Source organism: Toxotes jaculatrix, chromosome 11 (genome assembly GCF_017976425.1).
Source record: "Toxotes jaculatrix isolate fToxJac2 chromosome 11, fToxJac2.pri, whole genome shotgun sequence".
Classification (NCBI taxonomy): domain Eukaryota; kingdom Metazoa; phylum Chordata; class Actinopteri; family Toxotidae; genus Toxotes; species Toxotes jaculatrix.
In genome coordinates this window covers 20423897-20448698 of record NC_054404.1, presented here as the reverse complement: position 1 = coordinate 20448698, position 24802 = coordinate 20423897, and the positions used below count along the sequence as shown (strand labels likewise).

The following is a 24802-nucleotide window of genomic DNA, read 5'->3' as shown; positions in this document are numbered from 1 at the left end:
GTTAACCTTTTCAGGAAGTTGCACAATTAGCCTTATTCTATTTCCATACAAGCAAAAGAAAATACACTGAAGTGGATACATGAGTAAATAGCCCATTGCCAACACTGCCAACACTTTCAAACAGGGAAGTTATAAACTGCAGTCTATTCAGATTGGACAGGTAGGACTAACCAAAAAAAACAAAGGAACTTACTGACACTGACCCACTGACAGCAAAGAGGGTATTCAAGCATTTGTTTTATGGCCTGAATTACGACTACAGGTCTGAGAATTGGACTAGCGTGTTTTAAAGAAGCAAAAGGCTCCAGTGCCTACGTGTTCGCCCTGAGAGTTGAAATACGCGCACACACACCTCTCATTGAGAAATGTCTGAGGAACAATACAAAACTGTAGCAGAATTACATGCTGCAATTAATTAATTCTTCTAGTCTCAAGGGTTACTTGGTGTGCTGGCTTTGAAGCTAAGAACACAATGATTAAGTGTCATCATCTAGGGGGTGCTTGAGGTTTATAGACAAAAACAAGAGGTGCCTCCAGGAACCAGAGCTTTTAACCCATGCCTGCATTAGAAACCCTGAGACTAGCTATCAGAGGTGAGCTCCTTCCAAGACCATTAGGACTGCTGAATGCTCACTTGGTGCTATGGACCAAGGAGTCTGGAATGAGTCTGAGATCAAAGGCCCTTCTGCTCCATGATCCACTGCACACAGTTGATGAGGACGTTCTGTCCACACTTGGAGACCAAGGAACAGATCTGCATACAAGACAGTGTACACCAATTTTGCTCTGTGACGTTCATTCGGTTTTCACTTGTAATCTGCGTGTACTCAGTGTCTGCTTTATTCAGACAGGGGCTCATTACACAATCAGCACAGAGGACCGTGCTCCAGGTGCATTCTGGGAGTGAATGAGAGCTCAGTCCGCTAACACATAAGATAAAGATGTGATTATTTAGTTATATACTGTATATCTCCTGATCTGTGGGACTCTACTAAAGCCACCACAATGAGTGCAGAGAAAGTCAGAGGCACAGAGACAAGCAGCAGATTCAGCAGAGGCTCAAAACCTAGTAGGACAAAATGTACACTGTAAATGTCTTATCAAAATAATGAAATTTCCCACCTAAAGTAATTTTACAGTTGACTGAGTGTGATGTTAAAACATAATGAATACCAAACCACTGGTCCCTGTCTCCACATGTTATAAAATAGTCAGACATTTTCTCATCTTTCCCTTTATGCAGTTTATGCATAAAGGAGAAATATGCACTTTACTACAGACAGAGCCTCAGATAAGAGGTATCTGAAGTATATTCTCCCAGGCCAGTAAACTGCCCGTTTACAAAAGTTTAATGAAATGTTTCATTCCTGGTGCAGATAAAAGGCTCAGTAAATATGGCTGTGTGTTTCAAACTGTCCCTACAAGAGACAATCTTTCAAACTAAAGATGAGTTAAAAGAATGCCACTGTGTCTTAGTGAAAGCTGGAAGCAAAAAAGAAAAATCCTACTGTCGGAGGTGTTGTCTCCATCCAGCACCATCTGGAAATCATCAGGGCCCAAAAGGAGACCCACAGAAACCAGGATGGGACGAGTGTCTGTCTTATCTTGGGGTTGCATATCCTTAGCCTGAGAAAGAGAGAGAAGGGTTGGATGTAAGAATTAACTTGCCAAGCACAGGAGAATACAATTTAAACGTATTAGGCACACTAATTACACTTATTCAGGTCTCATTACAGTTGCACACTGCAAGCCACTTAATACTTTGAATTATTTGACTTCAACACCAGCTTTAAATTGTTATATTGTGTAGTATTAGACTGTTGGATGCAGAAGGATTGAAAACCTGCTGCATAAGCATAGCGGCTTTATCCTCGGGTCGGGAGGGTGTTTGATAAAGTGTCCGTCTGAGTTGCAGGAGGCGCAAAGCTGATGACAGGCGTTCGCGTTGTGTCCCGTTATCCAGCAGCATGGCTTTCTGAAGGTGAGTCAAAGAAGCCTCAAGGCGCCCCTCCTTCTCTTCAGTCACTGCCAGCTCTGAGTGGACTTGACAGCGCATCTCCAGCAACATACTGTGAAAATAACACACAGGCGTTTCCAGCTTAAACTATTATATTATGATAGTACAAAATTAGGAGATACTCATGATGTCTACTTATGTCATTTTGAAATATATCTAAGTCATGGTTCTCAGTAATCGTAACAAATACCAATTTATTTATAACAGTGAAAGAAAAATGACAAAAAAGTTTGTCTGTCTTACCATAAATTATCATAATAAAACTTTAACTTGATCCAAATGTAACACACGAACATATGCTGGTTTTCCTCAAAGCCTGATAGTAAACACTGTAAAATACATACATGTAGCTGAAGAAAAGTACTTTAAGAAAGTATTTTGATGGTGAGTGCTGATCAGTCACCAGAAAAACATTATTAAAACTACATTATTACATTAACACATAATCTGAGCTATAAGAGACCCATGATACTGTACTGCATACTGTGTTTAAAAACAGTGCTCCTGTGGACTTCAGTATTGAATTAGACCACAATTTGTTTGTAAGTCATCTTTGCAAACTTAAGCAAAAGTGAAACGCCAACACAACAATAAAAACAAAATTAAAAGCCCTAAGACATAAACACGAAGCCCTGTATCATGATGATTTTGAAGAAAGTGTAAACCTCTGCATGTCTTCCAGTACTTGGACCACTCTGAGCAACGGTGTCTTGATGTGCTTCCTGAGGTTGTGCTGCAACAGGGGTAAGCAGAATCTCCACTGGGTAGCACACACTGCCTGTACAGCCTGAGGGTCCCCCTCTCTCACTGCAGTCTGCAGCCACTGATCCAGCTTGCCTATCTCCTTTAGCCGCGCCTGTGGGATTAAAACTACAGACTGAGAATCTCTACTGAAAAGCAATGACAGCCCAACACTTCTGTGTACTTGGCAAGTGTACTTGGACTGAACTGGATTGAATATGTGGTGCCAATTCTTAAAGGTGACAATTTTCACACCAAAGTATTATATGGTGTGAAATGAGATTACATGAGCCTACTGCCCCCAAGATTTTTTTCTTGTAAGAGAGGAAAAACTCCTGAAAATCTATTAGGGTGATTATATGATAATTACAGGTCCCCGCTGAAACTCTATGGTAGATGAAGCGCTTCTCAGTGGGTCAGCAGTTCCTTAAGCCAGGGACACCTATTCAAGTGAAGGGGGATTTCTGGATTTACTGCCTTTAAACAAAAAAAATGAGATTACTGAAATATTACTGAACAGTTAATCAAGCCTCTGCCAATGGGTCCACTGCCTGCATTATAACGTGCGGAGGAAACACATGGCTGATAATTCATGTGTGTGATCGAGCACCTCCACACTGGCTTTGGAATAGTCATTCATCTTCGCCTCTTTCCTCAGCAGGTTGATTTCACAGCTGACACATTCCATTATTATGCGTTGGCCAATACTCTAGAAAAGATAAACACACATGTGATTTCAGAAGTCAGCATTCAGCAGTGCATAGAAAAGCGAGCGACACTACAAACTATTAAGTCATATTACATACTATCCCAAAACATCTTGCACATGCAGTGTTGCTAATTATTTTTGGCATTTCACCCAATTCACCTAAGAGCAAAAGGTGCAAATTTCTGAAAAACCTCCACACCTTTCAGTGACAATCAAAAACTGCAGCAACCTCTTTAGCTCTTGGGTATGAGCTCAGCTAATTAATCCAATCTATTGTCAGGCACCTTCTTAAGAGGGGATGTCAAATTCCGTGTATAAATTTGCATGTTTTCATGGTATGTACAGTTACAGCACAGAGCCATGATATTGCCTGAGGTTTCAAGAAAATATCGGACACTCACAGCCTCTCTTGCCCACTTTAGTTCTTTCAAACAGTCGGCAGCTACTTTCTGATGCTTCACTTGCAAGGCCAGCAGAGCCAGCTCCAGGAGGAAGGGAACTCTGCAAATCCCAGATAAAACATAATTTATACAATTCACAACACTTCAGTACAGTAATCTGAGTCATGTACTGCCCCTGGGATATCTGCATGTGGGTTTGTGGTGGTAGGTTTAAGAAGAGGACAGGGAGTAACAAGGGTAAGCTGGTTGGGTAGGTGATTTGATCAGGACAGTCTGGGTCACAGACCTGTCAGCGGGTTGGATGGAGACTGGGCCCTGAAGAGGGCTGAGGTTCACTGGCGTAGAGGAAGCCTTTGTACAATCCACCAGGAGATGGAAAATCTCCTCAAGCTTGGCAGAATCCTCTTTCGTCAGCTCATCCTTATTTATTTCTTCTAATCTGCTACAAACAACAGGAAAACTTGTCAGTGTACATTACGCACTTATGCATCCAGGAGTATGCATGCATCTGTATTTTCCTTTGCCCTCTCACACCAAACAGTACACAAAGCTTAGGCAAAATAACCTATATGATGCTGACGATGGCTGGCTCAGCCTGACTCATGCTGTCAGCGTTTATAGCTGAGCTGAAAAGCCATAAGGAGCTCTGACATGTTGAGTACATGCCTGCAGAAAAGGGGTGGGGGATGGGTCTGTACTACAGTATGCCACACCAGAAGCCATGTTACTATAGTGTTAATGTATGCAGGCGGCCAGATAAACCTGTCCACTATGGGACGCCACAGGCTAAGCTGAAAGCCAGTGGATCACTGGACTATTGACCCAGGTCTAATGTTTACAGAGCTTCCAAGTTAGCTAAAGGCACTAAAGCTTTAGGATAACAAACTTATCAATATCCCTCTGTAAGTCCTAAAGCTTAAGAAAACATTGCATGTATAAAAAAAATACACAGTGTAGGTTACAAATACAGAGTAGTAGACTTCAAAAGGCACGTACACATCAGGTCCTTGATTTGATCATTACTTAAGTAATAACAGGTGAAGGCTATGAGTCAACTTGATTCTATTATTAGCTAGAAGCTTTCTAAAAAGTCAACATGCAATCAGTCAATAGAGCATATGCTTTCAAACACGGTCATGCTTCCACAATTGTTGACAAGAAAACATTATTAAAGCAGATCAAGGACTTCTCTTCTTGGACAACTACAGCTACAGTACAACTTGTTTATCTCAGCTGCAGATAGATGGAGCTGGCTTTCATCGTGACAGCATAAAAACAGTGACTTCTGCAAAACAATCCTGCACCAAAGTCTGAGCTGAAAAAAAAACCTTAATATACTTTACTTAAATATAACACAGCAACTTTACTTACTTTTTAAATTCCTGTATTTTGTAAATGACTGCTAAGGTGGTGTGCTGCCTGCTCATTTCAATAAGGACATCAGCCTCTGCCAGATTATGCTGTACCTAAGAAGAGAAGAGTAAAGGTGAACATCACACTTGATTTATCACCCGAAATTTTTTCAAATGAAACTCAATGAATAATAAATCATATTTATTTATTTATGTACGTAGGTATGTATGTATATTTTATTTTTTACAGCAGCTATTTTCTTAGTTTAGTATCTTTATTAGTTATTCTACTGTTGGAATAGTGTTTATTTAATCTTGTTCTGGCCATATTGGTCTTACTTGTATTTTACTTTCACTTACTGTACTGTACCCCTGCTGTTGCTAAATGCAATTTCCCCACTGAGGGACTAATAAAGGATTTTCTTATCTTATCTTATCTTATCTGAAAAAGAGTCCAAAGACAGATAATTGGATTTTAGGAACAAGGTTAGGAATTAGGGGTTAAACCATTCGACCGTCTCCAGTCAAGTCAAGTCAATTTTATTTACAATATGATTTACAAAGACCCTACGTTTCCCCATGAGCAAGCTCTTGACAGGGATGTGGGTGGGTGGGCGAGAGAGAGAGAGAGCAAGAGGAATAGAACACATCACAATGCAAGTTCCACATACAGATATATATTCCTACTACTACTTCTACTACTAATAGTAATAATAATAGTGAAGATACATGTTTTTCATTTGATTCATTTGATTTGATTTGATTTGATTTTGTAACCTCCAAAATAAATGCTACAACAAAGTCCTTAAATCTTATAATTTTAGTAAGAGTTTCTGTTTACCAGTAATGTGTACAGTCTTGGATAAAGATGTGGGGTATGTGACTTGATCAGTTCTTCTGTAACTCTGGCAAAACTTGCAGCATCCTCCATTTTCCCAGAGTCGACAAGACAATTGATCAGGTGCCTGAATAAAAACAGAAAGTCAAAGACAAGCATGACATCTGGTTGTGAAAGAACAGTGTCTTGCAAACTTAAGGGTTTACTGGGCTATTTCCACAAAATATGGAAATGATGTCATGAAGTGAGTTTTACTGGAGTAGCCTCCACTGGACTACACCCCAAGTTCTCAGTTTATTACTGTGTGTACACCTCTGCATCTACTGTACATCCAACACAATCCAATACAGTGAAATATAAGAGCCTTTCCTTTATGAATCTTGTGATGTTCAGTTTTTGATGACACTGTGGTGCTGCAGAATTGTATTGCATTCTGCTGAAAGACCTTTCTTATATTTTGTGACCAATGTGTTACAAAGACCATAAGTACAAAGTGACCATACAAACTGAGATTTGAAAGGAAGTCATATATAATGAACCCCCATCCCATCCTCACCCTCTAAACAAAGATAAAACTAACATTTGGGCAGGAGGTGTCGTGGCAGAACATGATAAAACAGCTAACACTGAAACAGATTCTCTTTTTCTCTTCTACTGACAAGAAAAGACAGCCAATTAACTGGAGAGTCACAAAGCTGTGCTCATCAGTGAGCTGCTGGTTAATTAACTGTGTGTCATCTCTATGAATGCAGGAGAAGACTGGACAGAATCAGGACTGGACTTATTCATGAAAGGTAAGTAAGAGAGCATTGCGGGGTCACTTGCATCATGAGTTCAGCCCTCCAGCTGTGGTCTTGGTCTGCCACCTCCTCCAGACTTTGGACCACCTGCCTGAGGGAGGGAACCAGGTGGAGGCACCTCCCCGGCTGCAGGAGAGGACGCACTGTCTGGAAATATAGGACTGAGGCATTGAACACCATGAAGTGGTATCTGTAAGACACAAACCATATGCAGAGGAAGCAAACAAGATTACTGAATTATTCATATGATGCACACGCAAGCCATTTCATTTCTTAGTAAAACTAAATTCAGACCGAGTGTCAACTCTGTTTGGAGCAGTCCTGTGAATTGCAAATGTGTGTGGATTAACCATGGTCCAACGAGCCACAGGAGAGCACGCTGTATGAGCCTTTCTATGAGAAATAAGTGAAATTTATGAATTCAAGGCGCTGTTTAAGAGAACACTGTGTGAACAGACTGTTTGAGTGCTGCTAATTTATTCACCAGAGAATGTGTTGTGCATTAGTCTGGGCTGGATGTATTAGATATGTATTCCCTTTGGTGTTAATTGATATAGCTCATTCAGCCCTTTTATTGACAGGTTATGAGTTCATTAGGACAGAGATTCTGTGCTGATTGGTTGCAAAGGCTAGGCCAGTATCTCCAAATACATATTTCAGTGAAAGTAACAAAGGGGACTTGTCTTTTATAATTTCTATTATTACATGAATATTTATCACCCCTTTTGCCCTGCTCGCAGATACTTCCACCGAGCTGTTAAAATTTAGAAGGATACATGCTGAATATCATCTACTTGTGAATAAAAGGTCAAAGCAAAACATGAAGAATCATGTTATAGTTCAACAATGTTCTTTCAAGCCTTCATGTCCCAAAATATTTCGGTGCAGCACACTGAACCCTCCTGACTTAAAAACATTCACTGTTGTGAACATTTCACTTTCATTACATTACATGTTTTTACGGGTGCAATTGGTGAAAAACATCAGAGATGATAAACTGTGCATGGAATAAATTGGTCAACTTTCGCGAAACCGTTAGAACAAAGCCGTCCATACTTCTGAGAGGTTACATACCCTGGTTCATGCTTTGAAATTTCAATTGCTTTGAGAAAATACATCACAGCCTCTTCAAAGTCTTCCTAAGAAAATAATGCAGAGGGGGAAGTGTCACATCATTCAAACATACAAAGATCAGACAAACAGATTATTCAATGGAGGCAACAGCTTGAAAAAACACCAAGAAAAACTTTAAACTGCACAAACTGTGAAAAAAAGGGGCTATATGCCTTAAAGACTGAATCACACTGTGAAAAAAATGGCGAAACCACTGGAGTTTGTTTGTGAAGCTAGGATATCTGCTCCATTGTGAGTGTAAATAAGTACAGTATATCTCCACAATAACTGTGTATGTGTGTATTCCTCATAGGCACAGACACACAGACGCACACAACTCCCTTGAGGAGATGTGTCCAATTTACTGTCCTCACCACACTCCCAGTGGCCGACGGAGACTTCAGCTGGCCCTGGCAGAGGTAGGCTCGACACAGAAATTGATTAGCCGGCGGATTCCCTTCAAAGTACATCTTTAGACACACTGTGCTTATCTCCAAACAACCCAGCTGAAAACACAGAGAAAGGGATACACAAAGGCCAAACAAAATGAATATTTCAACCTTATCCACTGTTATATCGTGTCACCAGCGTTTCTCAGTGTTTGATACATTATTAAAATAATTCAGAAATGGCTTAATTTATATGTGATGCCTATTTATTTTATACATGAAAAAAAAAGAATTGTAGGCTGTTTTCCTTGAAGATATCAATACAGTGTTATATACTGCTTACGGCTTTTAACAGTATACTGTAAGATTTTGTTTGATGATTTTTTTTCTCTCATGCTGGAAAATCATAAAACAAGTGAAACAGTGATGAACTTTAAATCAATGCATTAGAAAATGTCTTTAAGCAACAGGAATATTCATGCTTTTTGAAAAAACAAAACAAAAAAAACTGCAGAATGTGATGTAGCTCTGCTGAGAATGAAGACTAATTCAGTATTCACTTAAGCCCGAGACTTCAAGGCAAACTGCATTTTTCACTGTGAAAACTTGCTGCATGACATAAAGAAGAGAGAACAAATCACATTATGGAATATCACTGCGTTTCATTATTCAAATAGGTCTTCCTTGCCCCGGGACAGTTCAGTCTACATTAGTGAATATTCATTACTATTCCCTACTGGGAGAATAGTTAGATTTAGCTAACTAAAGTTACTGTACAAAAACAGTGACATAATGACATGTGTGATTAGACTATTTCAGAAGAGGTTTTATTTCCATGATTCTCTCCATCAGTACCTGTTTCACTAACAAGGCACTGGCATTAATCAACCAACAGTCCAGAAATGATCTAGATCCTGCTTTATTTAGTCAAACCCAATAAATCCTTTATACATGCCATGATGTTAATAATAATTCAGGCACCTCCTCCTCAGAAGATGCCTATGTATCATCACAGGAGCAAGCATTTACTAATATATATCAGCTCCACATTTTTCACAGTCAGATGCAAATCTTTCATTCTCGGAGGCTGCTTGAAGCATCATGTCTTTTGTGACATCTCAGCACTTATGCACCCCTCACAACATGAAAACACTCCTCAGCACTTGGAGGACAAGGTTGTAGGCACATTTGTAGCATGTGTTTTCTCACATTAGTCTTTTATATTGCGGATTTCAGCATTTCAGCAGAATCTAATGCTGACTGTAGGCCAATGTGTAGACCTACTCACGCTGATTTAGGTCTACACATGGTATAAAGCTCATGGTGCCATATAGACAGTGGAGATTGGGTTTGTTGCAGTTTAATTCCACTAAATTTACCTTGTTTTCTGTAGAATTTAACACAATTAAGAGCATTTATTATTAACACAGATTAGGTATTGAGGTGGCTCAAAGTAACCTGTTAGTGAGTGCAAGGACAGAGGGTACCGTTGAGGAGACTGAGATCACTTGTAACATTCTTGTGATTTGGGGCATTTCAGCAACCTAAGATGCAGTTTCGAGTTTAAAATTACACTTGGCAGGACAGGAAAACTTGGCATTTCAAGATGGATCGTCGTGTTGCAGGTGTAATATGGAAAAAATAACAATAACCTGTTAGTTGGTCATTATCCAAAAACAACCCAGGCCCTCCCCATAAGAGCAGCATATTGTGCTGTTGCTAATGCATCGTGATCTTTAATAATCTTACGAAGTCTACTTTCAGAAGAAGAACCTTACAATGAGCCATCCCCGCCTGAACCTCTCACCTGTAGAGCTGTTTCCGCACAAACGACGTACAACTCCGGGGAAATGTGTGGAGTTCGTCCGCTGGTCCCAGCTGCTGTCATGTCCTTGATTAAATGGTAAGCTGCCTGCAGAGCTCCAGAGTCTACATGAGATATCCACGGTGAGTATAGCTTACTATCACAACTCTTTACAGCTGTAAATACACCTGAACTATTACATAACAAACCTTGTTGCTCCTTTGCCTTGGTTAAATACTGACGAATATCCAGGTCCATGTCTGGTGAAAGTTAACAGGTTAAAACACGTTTATTATTTGTGTTATCGTAAAACTAATAACGCTAATGTTTGCGCTACCCCATTAAAACTGAACAGGTTTGTGTGAGTAACTTGCAAACAAAAAAACAAATATCACAAATAGAAGAACTACATGTCAGTTCGTCAGCTCAGTTTTGATGTTAATGTAAATATACCACTTATTGTCTTAGTGTCGACAGAAACGCTAAACCTTAACTATTCCACCATCCGTGTTTGAAGTTTGGGAGGGTTACTAGGCAACCGGAGGGGGGGCTTGGACTACGGTGTACGCTCAGGCCAAAAAGGGTTGACTGTCCTTGCTTTAGCATCATGGACATAAAAAATGTTTTGTAATGATAAAATATCGGGATTGTACAACACTGAGTCTGACTACCAGTTGGAGTTTAAACAACCCATTGTATTCATTGTATTTTTATTATTTTATTTCACTGCCTTTTGGCAATTGGCATTCTTCATCAGGAAAATATATAAATTAAAAATAAATAAATAAAAAGAATACAAATGTAAGAAGTAACAGATGGCATCGCTTTCTCTCTCTCTCTTTCTTACACACACACACACACACAGACATGGATACCAAAAGCACCTCCTTGTGCTTGTGGTCCCAACGCTTCTTAACTTCAAAGTGCATCATTAGAAATCAGGCCACTCAGTGTGCAAATATAATTTATTTGGTCAAACCAAATACAGCTACTGATGTGACAGGGGGCAAAGCAGTCAGGCAAAGCAAACTACTGTGTCTCTCCCCCTGCAATGGACTCGGGGTTCCTAGTTTGAGGTTTAATTGACATAATCGTGTATTACCTTTCAAAGGATTTCAAAGCAGCATAGATAGCTCTTCAGTGGCCCTTGAGCAAATTTGTTAAGCAGTTCATTGTGGGATCTGTCTAAAAATACACACAAAGAGAATATTCACCCTTTGGAAAGCTTTAAATGTGAAATATATAATTATTTTCTGCTACAGATTTTTCCTCTGTCACTTGACCTACTTAATGGTTTGAGTTGGTGCCGTTATTTGTTGTTTAAAATTTCTGTCATATCATACAGTGCTTTTGCTTTTAAGTGTGAGTAAATATAACAGGGACGATTTAGAGCAAGATCTCTAAATGTGGGCAAGATTGCGTCTGGCATAATTTGGTCAGGTGTGCTCATACAAATAAAGGAAGCCCTTTGTATCAGTTAATGAAACCCCTGGTTACACACTCTCAAAACTAATCAGTGATACACCAATTTTATCATGTCATCAATAAGAGCTTATTGAAACATACTCAATCCAAACATGCACAATCCGCTAACTTAGGTTCTTAAAGTCCAGAACAAGTAGTTTTATGTCAGCGATATAATCAGTTCAAAGCAAAAGAGGGTGTGGTTTGCCTCACAAATACAGAAGCCAGGAAATCTGGCCAACACAGATGGTGCTATACGATGATGAATAGGTTCTTAAAATGCTAAATGTGTTGTTCAGGCTGCCATCCAATATGTTACAACAATACACCTGTCCTGGTATTTAGCTTACAAAAACCTTTACCGGTATATAATCTTATTCCTAATTCTAATTGATACAATATATTAAAGTGCTTTAATGTTAAGAATCTAAAGTTCAATTAATATCTTCAGACGTGGACCAGAACTTCAACATGTAATGTCAAGGCAAAACCTCATTCACAGAGGAAATGTTTACCCAAATGAGCTTTTTGAAATAGAAATAATAATAGTTACAAAATGTGTCAGAATCACAGGAAAAGGAACCTGGGCATTTCCCCTGTGTACACAAAATCTGACTTTAATTCACTGTCACTGGAGCTGCTCCAGAAATGGCTCATATTCACAAAGAAAGACTTAACTGTCTAGGATTACATGAATAACAAGCCTGGACTCTTTTCAGAATTTAATTTAAGGAAGTGAAGAGAGAGTTGAAGTTCAATCCAGTGAATAAATGTTAAGCTCCAGTTAGGGCTCAATAGCAGATTTTAGTTCCATTCAGATTCTGTTTACACACCATCATCCATTTTGCTGAAATGCAGCATGTTTGGGTCATGGTCTCTTGTAAAATTAGAAAGGAAATTGAAACGCCATTAAGTGATGATCCATGAGCTGTGTCTGTGAGTTATCTTTGGACCAGCGCACAAACACGAGCCACATTTAATGAGGACATAACCACAAGATGCAATCTTGTCACCAGCGCTGATGCACACCAAGGTGGAGAACAAAGATAAACAATGCACCACCAGTAGTGAAAATACATTAATCACCCCAGCAATTTCCCAGAGATGAATAGAAGCAAAAAAACCCAAAAGGAGTTTTACACCAGGAGGCTCATTGTAAACATGCACTCAGATAAACAATATGAGTCAGAACAGATTTGTTAGCTGTTTTTAATTTATTCTTTAATTCAAGTGCTTAGAAGTTATAATGAAGCTGTTTTCTAAGCAAAAAACAATTAAAAAGGAGCATGCTGATAGGGATAATCCTTTAACAATCATGGTTTACAGCAGCTTGTTGGTATCTCACACTGTGCTGAGCTGAACTGCACTGACAAAACTATTCTGCCCAGTATTTTGATAAAGTACATTTGATCTGGAAAACTTTTGAAAAGCTGTGTGCTTTGAAGTTATGATATATTACACTGTCATTAATCAATATCTAGAGCCTCTTACAGTGGGTGGGTTTTTTTTTGATAATGAGCATCTACATATCAAATAGTCTATAAATGTTTGCATCAAGCAGTGCACATGCACAGTTCACCTCTCATTCATAATGAATCAAAGCCATTGTGTACAGCAAACTTCTTTGCATTATCCGCCCCCCGATGGGATAACTTTCAACATCTCTGAAAAGCCCCACAATTCCAGAACATCCTTAAGATGCTAAATCACCATGATCAAATTAATTATAGATCAACTCTCAAATTGTTATCAATAATTTAACATTTTGCACATGGAAAGTCCACATACACAAGAATGGCAGCAGCCAAACAGTGATGACATCAGCCCAAATTATACAGACTGGTTGTTTCTCTGCATGCACACAATTCCCATTACACTTTACTATTTAGATACATAGGCCTATAGAAGAACAAAATGTCCTGCTTTTGGATTCAGAGCCAAAACACTTCATCTATGATTGAAAAGAGAATTTTCTTTATCTTTGTGTTCCCAGCAGAGTGTACCGCAACAGAGTGTAATACTTAAAAATAGCCTTTCATTGAGATTTAGACTATATTGGCCTGAGAAATCACATTTGTAAAACAGTTAATTAATGCTATTAGTGATATTAATATTGGATTGATATGATGTGATGTAACTTTGAGAGGCTATAAACAATGACCAGCAACTAGTGCACAGGTTCACGCTGGTCAGAATTAAAACTATTTTCCCTGTCAGTTATTACCATTGCTCTACCACATGCCACACCACTCCAAATCCCTGAGAAATGTACAAGGTCTACAGCATGTTAGCAGCTCTGTGAAGGTGTTTTTAGAAGGACAGAGCTACAGAATCTAAGGTGAGAACTGAAAATGGCTCACAGCAGATAGCTGGTTCAAACTGAATAGCACACTACTTTATATTTTTATTATCTTGTAACATTATCTTGAAAATCTATCATGCCATGATTTCTATGATTTAAAAAATATATATTTAAAATAATTACCTTAAAATATCTTAAATATCTGTTTAAAATCTGAGAAAAAGTCTGAGGCAAGTTATATCAGCAAACACTCATTCAGTTCAAACAACACTGTGTAAACGTTGTGCAGTCAGGCTCTGTATGCACACACCAAACCTATGCCCTTGAGCTCCAGTATGCTGTTCTCCTTTCCTTGAAGGTTTGTGTTCATTGTGTTGAGCTTGTTGAAAATGTCCACAAGGGTATGTAAATCATGCTGAGCCACCGCTTATCATGAAAATGTGCTGGCAAGGATAGGGTCTTCTTTCTTGAGATAGGCCACGACATCTTCTCTCAGCTCCCACACTCTCTGCAGAACTCTTCCCTTGGTGAGCCACCTCACCTCACAGAGAGAGAGAGCAGGTGCTGATGCTCTGCCCTCATTTCCCTGCATAGCTCTGTGAAGAGCCTTGATTGTAGTGGTTGCTTTTTGATTAAATTCACTGCTATCACAACCATATCAAAAACTTCTCCCAGGTTGCACTGTAATGCTTTGCTGGCCTCTATGAATATGAGCCACAAAACCAGACCTGCACCCAGTCGTCCCCCTGGAGCCATCAGTGCATGTACCAGTACAGTTAATCCATTCCAGTTTGAGCCCTTTCAAATTTGCACCCACCGCTCTGAAAATATCCTCTCCCCCTGCTGCTGTGTGCAGCCAGTCACAGAGCAGGAGCTCCTCTTTGATATTCTTACCACTGATGTATCTGGCAAAGATCATTAACTGGGGAATCCCAGCAACACCAACAGACTCATCTCGCTGCAGTGAAAACATTTTGTGTTCCAATATTCCCTCTGTAATTGACGTTTGAATGTCCACTGCCTGTCCGCCGCCACGTCCTGATTCTGCCTGCAACAGTGTTACTTGCGAGTAAAACAGATCTAACTTTGCTCACTGCGTCCTCACCCAAGACAGTGAGACACACATCTTTTAAATGTGTTTTTATCGGCTGCTCCCCAATGGAATGTGGCTTCTTTGACTTGGCAATGTGGATGCTGACTTGGTATGATGCCTTCAGTGCCGCTCTGTTCCCTTTGAATGCCTGGTGGATGGCAGAGAGGATATTGTCATTAAAAATTCACATTCTGACTTGTCACCACCACATTAGTCACACACACACCAGGGTGGGAAATTAACATTTTAAAATCCGAATTTCTACCAGCCACTGACAGGGGGCTGAGCACATGAACTGAGCAGCGTAGCAAAATCGAACGCTCTTCTTCTATTTTAATTAGGATAATGGATTCACATACAGCAATGTTATGCACTTTACTCGGCCAATTGGCGACCCCATAAGAATGGGTCCGTGAACCATTTTGGGAATGGTAGATCTTTCCTGCATCATCGTTGTTTCAGCAACTAATCAGCAGGAACACCTGCATTTAGGATGCAAGTCAATCAGCTCAGAATTTTAGACTTAGAGTTCTTAATGAATGCATCCAAAATTCACTGTGCATTTGCTGAGAATGCTCACATTGAGCTGGGTATAATTACTTTCTCAAGAACCAAAGCCCCCCTTTTTAAAAAAGGCATACAGTAACAACAGTCATTGATTGGATAATGAGCCTTGGGCTAAATTCTAAGCCCTTCCCGAGTGTCCATTTCAGATCCTGTCAGGCAATTAATCAGTTGGTTATTAATGTGAAATCAACTGACTGTTCAAACAAAAATGTGGCAAACTATAATGTTCTTATAATGTCTCTTTCATTCATACATATTAATGTTCTTTTCCCTTTAGGAATGAGGTTTTCTATTAGATAGGGGTAATTAGTGGTGTGAATCACGCTGTGGAGCATTTGCACGCATTTGTTACACCTCATAGCAGTTTTGGCGCAGAATACCTCCTTCCATAAGTAATGCTGAGTCATTATGAGCAATAAATCATTTACCAGTTCCTTGCTCGGACATTTGATTTCCTCAAGATTTTTGTAATCCGATTTTGTAACACTGAGTGGGTTAATGTCGCATCGCCTCTCAATTTGTAGTTTATCTGTGCTTTACTTTATGCACAATATACATACACACTTATAGGACGTCTCGGTTTCCTGATCTGTTAGCTAAAACAGTTCGACATTTGAAAATAATCTGGCCTGTCAGAGCTGGGCCATCAGACACATGGTTCCTTATCTACACAAGCATGTGTTCAAACGGTTAATTAGGGTATTGACTCAGTGGTCACGCTCTCATTGGAGATGACGGATGTCACTGATTTGTTTAAACATCATGAGTGCGGGGATTGGATTTGATGGCACCCTGGATGCATACTTAGCAATAACTGACACGATGCCCAATCCTTCACAGCATGTATTTGCTGATTTGGTTGCTCTCCACAGAGATTAGTCATTTATATCAAGTTGAACAGAAGCACTGCATTACACTCATATTGCTGTGTTTATTTTACATGCATGCTGTAAGTCATACTTTCATGTAGATTTTTAAGCTAAACTTACATACTTCAGGTGCTGTAAGCACTATAAAATAAGATTCTAAACATGAATGCATTTTTTTTTTACAGTTTAAAATTCTCCTGATAGCAATTGCTCTACAGACGAATTAAAAAGCCCTAATGCATCTTAAAGAGGTTGCGGAGCCACTGAGGAGTGATTTATCAGTACTACAGTCAACTGCAGGGAAGATAAACAACACAGTTGATTTGTAAAGGTGTGGTCCGACCAAACGCGAAGATAACTTTTCCCGCGATACAAAGTCAATGCGAGGACGCGAACACACGCGACTGGGCGTCCGCGAGCGCTGAAAACATTTCAACTTCAGCGAAAACCTATTACGCTGTGTGACGAAAGCCTATCAGCGTCGAGATTCTCCTGACGTCACCGACAATCAGACATGGAGGATAAACTTATCGTCGCAGTCTGTGAGCGACCAGGGTTTTGCGATACAAGTTCTGTAACAGAAACAGAACAAAAAGGGAGAGAGCTTGGAGAAAAATCAGCGAAACTGCAGGACTGCCAGGTAAATTTTGAAAATCTGTATCTGTTATTTTATTCCAGCTGTTGGTTGTACTTGAAATAAACGTCGCTAAGGTTAGGATAGTTATCTCAAAGGAGGCAGGCCCCACCTCGTTTCCGGAAAGAGTACTCCTATTAGCTGTCAAAGGCGAATACCTGCGAAATACTCCAAACTCTATAGGAACAACTGTTAAATCTGCATGTTTCTTTTGTTTGAGGTGAAAAATGTATGTGTCCAGTATATCCCTTGCTGCTTATTGGTAAAAATAACAACTCCTCCCAAACAGACAATGGCTAACATTTAGACTATGCCATACTGAAATAGTAAAGTGAAATGAAACAGCAATTTCAGTTGGATTATTGCAGTTTTGCAAGCAGTTTTTATGCTTGGCTGAGGTGGAAAAGTTTGTGTATCCATAAAAACAAAACACATACAAAGTACCATGGAAACAGGCTCAGCAAATAAATCATGATGTACATGAAAGCTCACAAAACAAAATGAAAACATCAGGTATGTGTGGCTCGATCTAATATCTGGATCTAATAGTAACAACCGAAGAATAGCAAAGCAGCCTCTCCATTTTTCATCTCTTAAGCATTTTTCATCCTAAGGACTTTTCTAGAATGCATGGATCATTACAGCCTCACAGGGCTGCAGTATGCCTATAGACTCTGAGTCTGTTTTCTATTTAGATTGCTGGAAGGATAAGCCGGGCTGATTGATCTTGTTAAGAGGTTCCAACACCTCCTTCTCAAAGCCATCCTCTCCGCACAGAGACAGGGTGTCAGTTGTGATTAGCCACACTCTGGTTATCTCTCGACAGGCATCAATAAACCACTTAAAGACACACGCTGGTTGCACTTTTACCTCCCATCCTCCTCCACCTGAGAATATTTCAGTACAGCTTGACCTGAACATAAACCACATCCCATATCAATAACTACACCTTGAGCCACTTCACCCAGGGAATTGTAATTCATGCTCATTGACATAAATATTCTGTAGCTTGAGCATTTACTGCCCATAGAGAATAGCTTCTTCTCCTCACACACCTCACTACAGACTATTGCTTTCCTGATGGTTGGATAAGATAAATGGTCATGTTTGGGAATTGAAATCTTTGAATTTCATTCTTAAATGAGATGTTAGTGTTGAAACTAGGAAATGAGTAATGAGGTGTAAGGACTTGATCGCTGTTAAACTGAACTGTCAGAATCCAAAAGTAGAAGTCTGCGACTTGCTTGCATGTTGGCAAGGTAGCTTGTTCGACCTGGGTTTGTTTGTTACTGTCTGGATCATATGAAGCTTCTTATCAGCATGGCTGTTTACTTGACATATGTTTACAGGTAGATAAATCTCTAACCAGTCTGGGTTTGATGGCTTTGGTATGCTTGTTGTTATCTAACGTTAACTGACATATTCTTTGCTCTAGCTGCCCAATAACTTATATAAAAAGGACATCTTTAGCAATGCCAACTGAATACTATGTCAAATTATGTTTCATGTTATTTCAAACCAGGATTTTCACTTGGCTCAGTGGGTTTACTGCCTTCTGCATAAGACACATGAGATATGTTTTTATACAAATGTAAAAATATGAATGAGGTACACAGGAGTGATAGGTGCTGGTGCAGGTGCTGCACTTGAAGCTAACTGGTCTCCACTTTTGGTAGAATTGTTTTTGTATGATTCAATGCACCGTGTTTAAAATGGCCTGGATAAACAGCTGTTTTCAAGTCACCTTTTCATATTCATTCACATTATTCATGCTGGTATTCCTAGTGCTGTAGATCCTTCTTGCATGCAAATTCCTCTCAGCTGGAAAAGTCAAACACATTCCTGGGTCTTTTAAGGAGGACAAGTGATGTTCTATGAATTGTAAGCAATGACAACAAAAAGAAATATGGTCTTTATACACACTGTCATGGAAATGACATTTCCAAATTCCGTGTATAGCTTGACTTGACTTCATCGTTGTGACAAAATCTGGCACCATCCTTTCAAAGAGATGAAAATAATGCATCTCCATGAATATTTCAGGAGGAACGTGTCCTTCACAGAATGGTACACCTGGCTAATGAGCACCTGTACTTCATCCTGCTGTTATATGTTGAGTTCTGTATCGGTTTGTGAATCTGTGCCTGCGTTACTGTGTATGAATGTTTCTCTCTTCTCAGGTGACTGATGTGTTTCTCCAGCCAAGCACCCATCCTGCCAGGATGCTGAGGAGGAGCAGCCTACGTCTGGAAGAGTTGGATCAAAAGCAAAAGGACCCTCAGTGATATTTAATACTTCTGCAGCATCGCTGAGCTCAGGTACCATGGTAACAAGCCAGAATCTCCCCCCTCCCCCTGCCATTTTCCCATTTTATCTCCTTTTCTTCTATTTCCCTATTCCCATACTTTGAAACAGACTGTGCTCCATAGAAACTCATAAACATGTAGCAGGAAGCAACTGGTCATCAAGCCTGTTCAGACTGATACATGCTACACTGATGACAAAGTTCACATCACGGTCACATTATGAAAGCAATTTCTGAGGGAGAAGCTCCCTCCCTCCTCCTTTCACTCTTTCTGTCTTTTTTCTCTTTGATGATAAGAAAAGTAACGTGCTTGAAAAAAGTTATAATGCTGTGCTGTCACAAGATGATTGAAAAAAAAAGGAACATTTTTAAATGAGTTAAAGAACAAAATTTAAGAGACACTAAATGGAAACGAAACGAGGTCAATCATGAATTACATTTACATGCTTAGAAGGAAAATTTGAGAGTGTTTTTGTATGAATTATGTTTCTTAAAGCAGCCTTGTGCTCTGTCTTTTCTCATTTGCTCCTTGGCTGTTTGCCCAGCAGATTGGCTCTAGCCTAAGGACATGTCAAAATGAGGCATCCCACTGGCCACCACTACATGGCTTATTCAAAATAAAGCAACTCAAAATTTAAAAACAGGAAAGTTAGGCGTAATAAACTTAAGCCTCCCCCATCCTACTGTTTTATAAATTCTCTTTTTATTTTTTAATGGAAGAGTCCACGGTGTCTTCCACTTCACATTATTACATGTCAGAAAATACAATTTCACTCTAAACCACAGAAAGTCATGATCTAATGAGACTGGAAGTTGGATATGTAAGTATAATGTAGTCTTACTTTACTTACTTTATGCTGCACTTAACATTATGTGTACATCATCAAAGCAACAAAGATGCTAATGTATTTGATTAACAGTTCGCTAAGCCCAGCCCACACATAGTGCTACTATTTCCTGTCAAGCATTTTGTTCTCAGATGCCTTGTGTGTAGTTTAGGACGATGGTGAATTTACCACTCAAAATTTATAGTCATTTTTTTTTTCAGGCACATAAAAGCAGGCAACCAATTTCAGTCAATTTTGCGAGCTGAAATTACAACTGTTGCTATGAGAATCTATCAGCTGAGAAGTACGGAGAGGATAACATTAGCTGCTAACACTGATATAGTATAATTTAAGACTGGCCTCCACCCAGTGGAGAGGTACGATAGTGGATGTGCTAGTTGTAAACACAGCTTGTATTTTTTTCCCCAGAGCAGTATGAAATGCTACCGGTCTTGGAGGTAATGCTGGATTTGATTACTGCTGTATGTGGTAAGGTGGTTAGCTGGACATGTTAATATTTGCCGTAGAACAGATAAAAACACTGTATAATCTAGTGCTTGTACTGGTTTTGGAGAGGGAAGTCTTTGTATTTAGAGTGACCTGCTTACTACACCCAATGCACATCAATTCAATGTGTGGAGAAATCCAAAGCTTGACCTCTGATCTGACTATTGTTTTCACGGGAGGGTTTTATCATGAGCTGTACTTTGTGTTTACAGTAACTGCTAAAGCCCAGCAAAGGATGATGGGAAGGGATCAAAAAGAGAACAGCAGAGTGGGAGGGAGGGAGGTGTGATCTTTGTCATCACATGCCCTTTAGGACGGTCCCAGCTTTTTACAGTTCACATGGCTTTTCTTTCACCAGGCTGAATAGCGCAGATTAGGGCATTTCCCTCTCAATTCACAATCCCACTTGAGGGAAACACTTTATGTAAGGGCACAGATGGGCTGTTATGCTCCTGAAAATCTATCCCCTGTGAGCCAAGACATCAAGTTCAACCTTTTGAAGGCTATCCCCATCCCCTTCCTGCTTCACACTCTCTCTCTCTTATACTGTCTCTCTCTCTCTTGTCCACATCCTTCATGACTCTGTCGCTCAATTGACTCTTCTTAAGAGCCTGCAGGGCATGAGTGTTCTGAGCCATGCACGGTCCTATAAAAAGACTTCTCGCTCATATCCTCCATCTTCCTCCTCCTGCGACACACTGACCTTGCTACCCAAGTGCTGACTGCCTGTTTCATCCAGTGACCCTCACCAGCTTTATGTCTAAAGGTCATTCTGTCACTTATGTTACTTCTTCATTCAGTGTTTCCTTGGATCAGGGTTACTGTGGCCAAGCTGCCACAGTACTATCATGTTGCAAGAGAAGTCCAGTCCTGCCATCCAGCAGTTTCTTTTCAGGCTTTAGTCAGAGGATTCACAGGCTTGACAGTGATATAAAAACTAGTACAGATTGAAAAGACGTACAGTAAAGCAGATTCAAATGCTGGCTGGAGTATAGAAGAATTATTTCTGCAATTCATATTGTGACAAAAATGAGGCTGTAACAGGATATTACAAAAGCAAGCTTGAAAAACAAGGACTGCATTTATCTTATTGCTGGGAACCAATTCAGACTGATTCAGCTTTTTTTTTTTTTTTTTTTTTTTTAAGAAGCTCCTTTCCAGAATGTGAAGCTTGCACTGAACCCCCACAGATCCTGGGGGCTCAGATCCCAGCTTGATGTGTATGATGTTGTGGAAGGATACTGCAGACACCTCCTGTGAACACACAGCTTCTCTGCTGCTTACAGCAATAGCAAAGATGTCAAACCAAAAAACACTGCTGGCTATAGCCTATTAAACTTACATTGTGTACTTCTGTTTTTTATGTTGAGCTAGGCACCGTCACAGTTGTTCTCAATTTCAGCTTCTGAAAAAGGGATAGTTTGTTCACAAATGCTGAGACTGAGATAACTGAGATAATAGGAATGCAACTAAGATTCAGTTTTAGTTTTTAAGTGTTTGTCATTGGTTTCCTGATGTAGATTAGGTTTATTACCAGAAGTATTGCACCGCTTCATATGAGAGAGACGTGAGAGACATGGCTTACCTGTCACCTGGTGTTTACATCAATAAATATAAAAGCTCTGAAGCTCTACAGGCTCTACAGGCACAGATGGCAGAGTTGTTGTGGAAGTTTGCTGTTCATTTCAATCTGAATCAACCAGTATTATCTACTAATGTATGTACAGTGTAGCTTCACATCACAAATGAATCTTAGCAAAAGTTCAGTCAGAAAGAAGGATGAAGGAATCTCCATGTATCAATCTCCATGTATCAACCAATCAGAAGCTCAACTCTATGCCCCAACACACACAATTAGGCCTATTTCTAAATTATTATAAGGGTAATGTTCATGTTCGGTTTGTGGTGTAGCCACTGCCATAAAATGACGATGTTACAGAGTGGCCTCTTCACATATCTTTTTAAATACAGTAAATTCTCCTAGTGAGAAGATTTTGTGGAGGATGTCTAAAGAAATGTCTTCAACCACTTCTGCAGCACAGTCACAGCTCCACAGCCAATCTGTTTGCACAGTATGTTCCAAACAGTCATTTTTTTTTTTTTGCCAAAACATTGCAAAACATGCAGCCTTCTGCATAAATTGAACAATACATTTGGAGTTACGTTTGAATTACCTGCTGGTTCTTAAGCCCCAATTAAGGTAACAATAATTCCTTCATTGCATGTCATCACAACCAGCTCAAACAGCAACCGTGCCATGTTCAAAGATGTGGTATGAATACACGTCTATTTGTAATTCTGTAGTAAGTGCTTTCTGGAAGAGATATCCTCAACACACCAGAGTTGCATCAGCTCTCATGCCAAAGTTAGCTGCAGAGGACAGAGAGCAGGAACATGACGTCTTTCTTCAGTACCAACTCCCAGCTAAGAAAATGCTTCAAATTATAATTGCTCAAAATGTGACATTTCTGGATTTATGTGTGTGTGTTAGTTAGTAAAAAAAATGCCTAAGCCATAGAAGCAGTTGCAGTGTGTCGTATTATGACACATTCACATTTGGAGCGCACTGGTGAATGCACCAAAATACAGCAGTGAATATTCCACCAGCCTGTATTTTTGTAAACATATCAGCACAAAATATATGCCATGCAACCCTGAGCAAATTAGAATTTCTCGCTCTCATCCTCTCCACACTCTCCACCCACCCTCTCTACCATATGCATCCCAAAATGATCAGTGAGCCTCAGCGCCTGCTGGTGCCCGTTACACTCGCATTTACGCACACACATTCACACGTTTTCTCTCTCCCGCTAGCTATTGCACTTTCACACAAAAACACACAGAGTACCACTCAGAAATGTAGTGGCTGTATTCTCCTGTACAAGTGAGAAAGGTGTGGGCTAGATTATATTATTACATGCTGGTATTGGACAGTTGGATGGTAACATTCTCTCCAGCCTTTCTTTCGTGGCTATGCAGTGGAGGTATATTTGCACAGATGGAAATTAGCCATAATTTTTGCCCTTGGCACAGTTTTTATGGAAAAATACAGCTGAATTTGTCACATTAGTTCTAAATGAAACCGTAGCATCTCATCGTATTTACCCAGTCAGATAAGATAAACCCTGAATGGCTGTCACTCATTCTACTGCAGTCTGACAACAACAGAACACGACTTCAACAGTAAGCATCTACTTCTAATTTGATTTGGTCAAAGTTTCTGTTTAATCTTATTTCAGCCTCCCTCAGACGAGGGAGGCGCTGATTCCAATGTTTTCGAATCAGTGCTGCAACACTCTGCTCTCTGTTTTCTGTCAATCATCCAATGCACACAGGAGGAAATGGACAGAAACAATTCCTCAAAAACATATTGCATTTCAAACCCTGTCTTTGTTTTAATTGGAACATGTCTCCTAGGTGGGATAGCTTGTAATTTTAAGGTAGGCTTGATACTGTAAAGCCTCTCGTACCAACTGGAATGGAAAGTACAAAACACTCTAGATGAAGTAACAGTTAGCATTTGCTGTGATAGCTGAGATGTTGCTGTTTGCCACTTTAAAGGCCTCAGAGACGTATGTTTTTCTTTAGCGTGTTTCTGTGAGTGACAGGGTCCTTATCACAAGGGTAGATGTCAAAGTTAGAAGGCCTTCACAATCAGAATAAGAATGGTGATAGTTGTTGATGATAGTTGTTGGGTTTTTGCTTCTTCTTTTTTTTTTTTTTAACCTGAGAGACAGCACTGTCAATCACGTCTGATCAAACTGCGCCCACACAGCCTGGAGGAAGCAAATGTGATGAGACATTTATTTATAACTGTGTTTTTTCTTCCAACTTCAATTTCGATATTTGCTTATTTACACACAAGTCTGTTCATAATAAACTAGTTGTCACATTTAAAAAAAAAAAAAAGTCTGCATTAATGATTAAATTCACAACAACCAAACCACAATTCCTCCCCAGGCAGTAACTCAAGCATTCTCATTAAACTTTTGAGACCAACTGCTGTTTACTTTGCTGTCACAGACTCTGTGACCTGTTTGGGCTCCACAGTGAACTCTGCCATTGTCTGG

General features: G+C 39.7%; 1 protein-coding gene across 1 annotated transcript in view; it reads right to left on the bottom strand.

The window, feature by feature from the left end:
* The window catches only part of LOC121189933 (cilia- and flagella-associated protein 46), a 46668-nt gene extending 36246 nt beyond the window's left edge, over positions 1-10422 (bottom strand). Inside the window, exons 1-13 of the mRNA XM_041050414.1 lie at positions 10374-10422; positions 10168-10289; positions 8346-8477; positions 7933-7997; positions 6884-7048; positions 6062-6185; positions 5240-5334; positions 4155-4310; positions 3869-3968; positions 3369-3467; positions 2683-2873; positions 1844-2069; positions 1509-1626 (exon numbers count right to left, since the gene is read on the bottom strand). Of these exons, the coding sequence (XP_040906348.1) occupies positions 1509-1626; positions 1844-2069; positions 2683-2873; positions 3369-3467; positions 3869-3968; positions 4155-4310; positions 5240-5334; positions 6062-6185; positions 6884-7048; positions 7933-7997; positions 8346-8477; positions 10168-10289; positions 10374-10422 (1642 nt within the window). The remainder of the gene's footprint in view (positions 1-1508; positions 1627-1843; positions 2070-2682; positions 2874-3368; positions 3468-3868; positions 3969-4154; positions 4311-5239; positions 5335-6061; positions 6186-6883; positions 7049-7932; positions 7998-8345; positions 8478-10167; positions 10290-10373) is intronic.
* Between the last annotated feature and the right edge of the window lie 14380 nt (positions 10423-24802).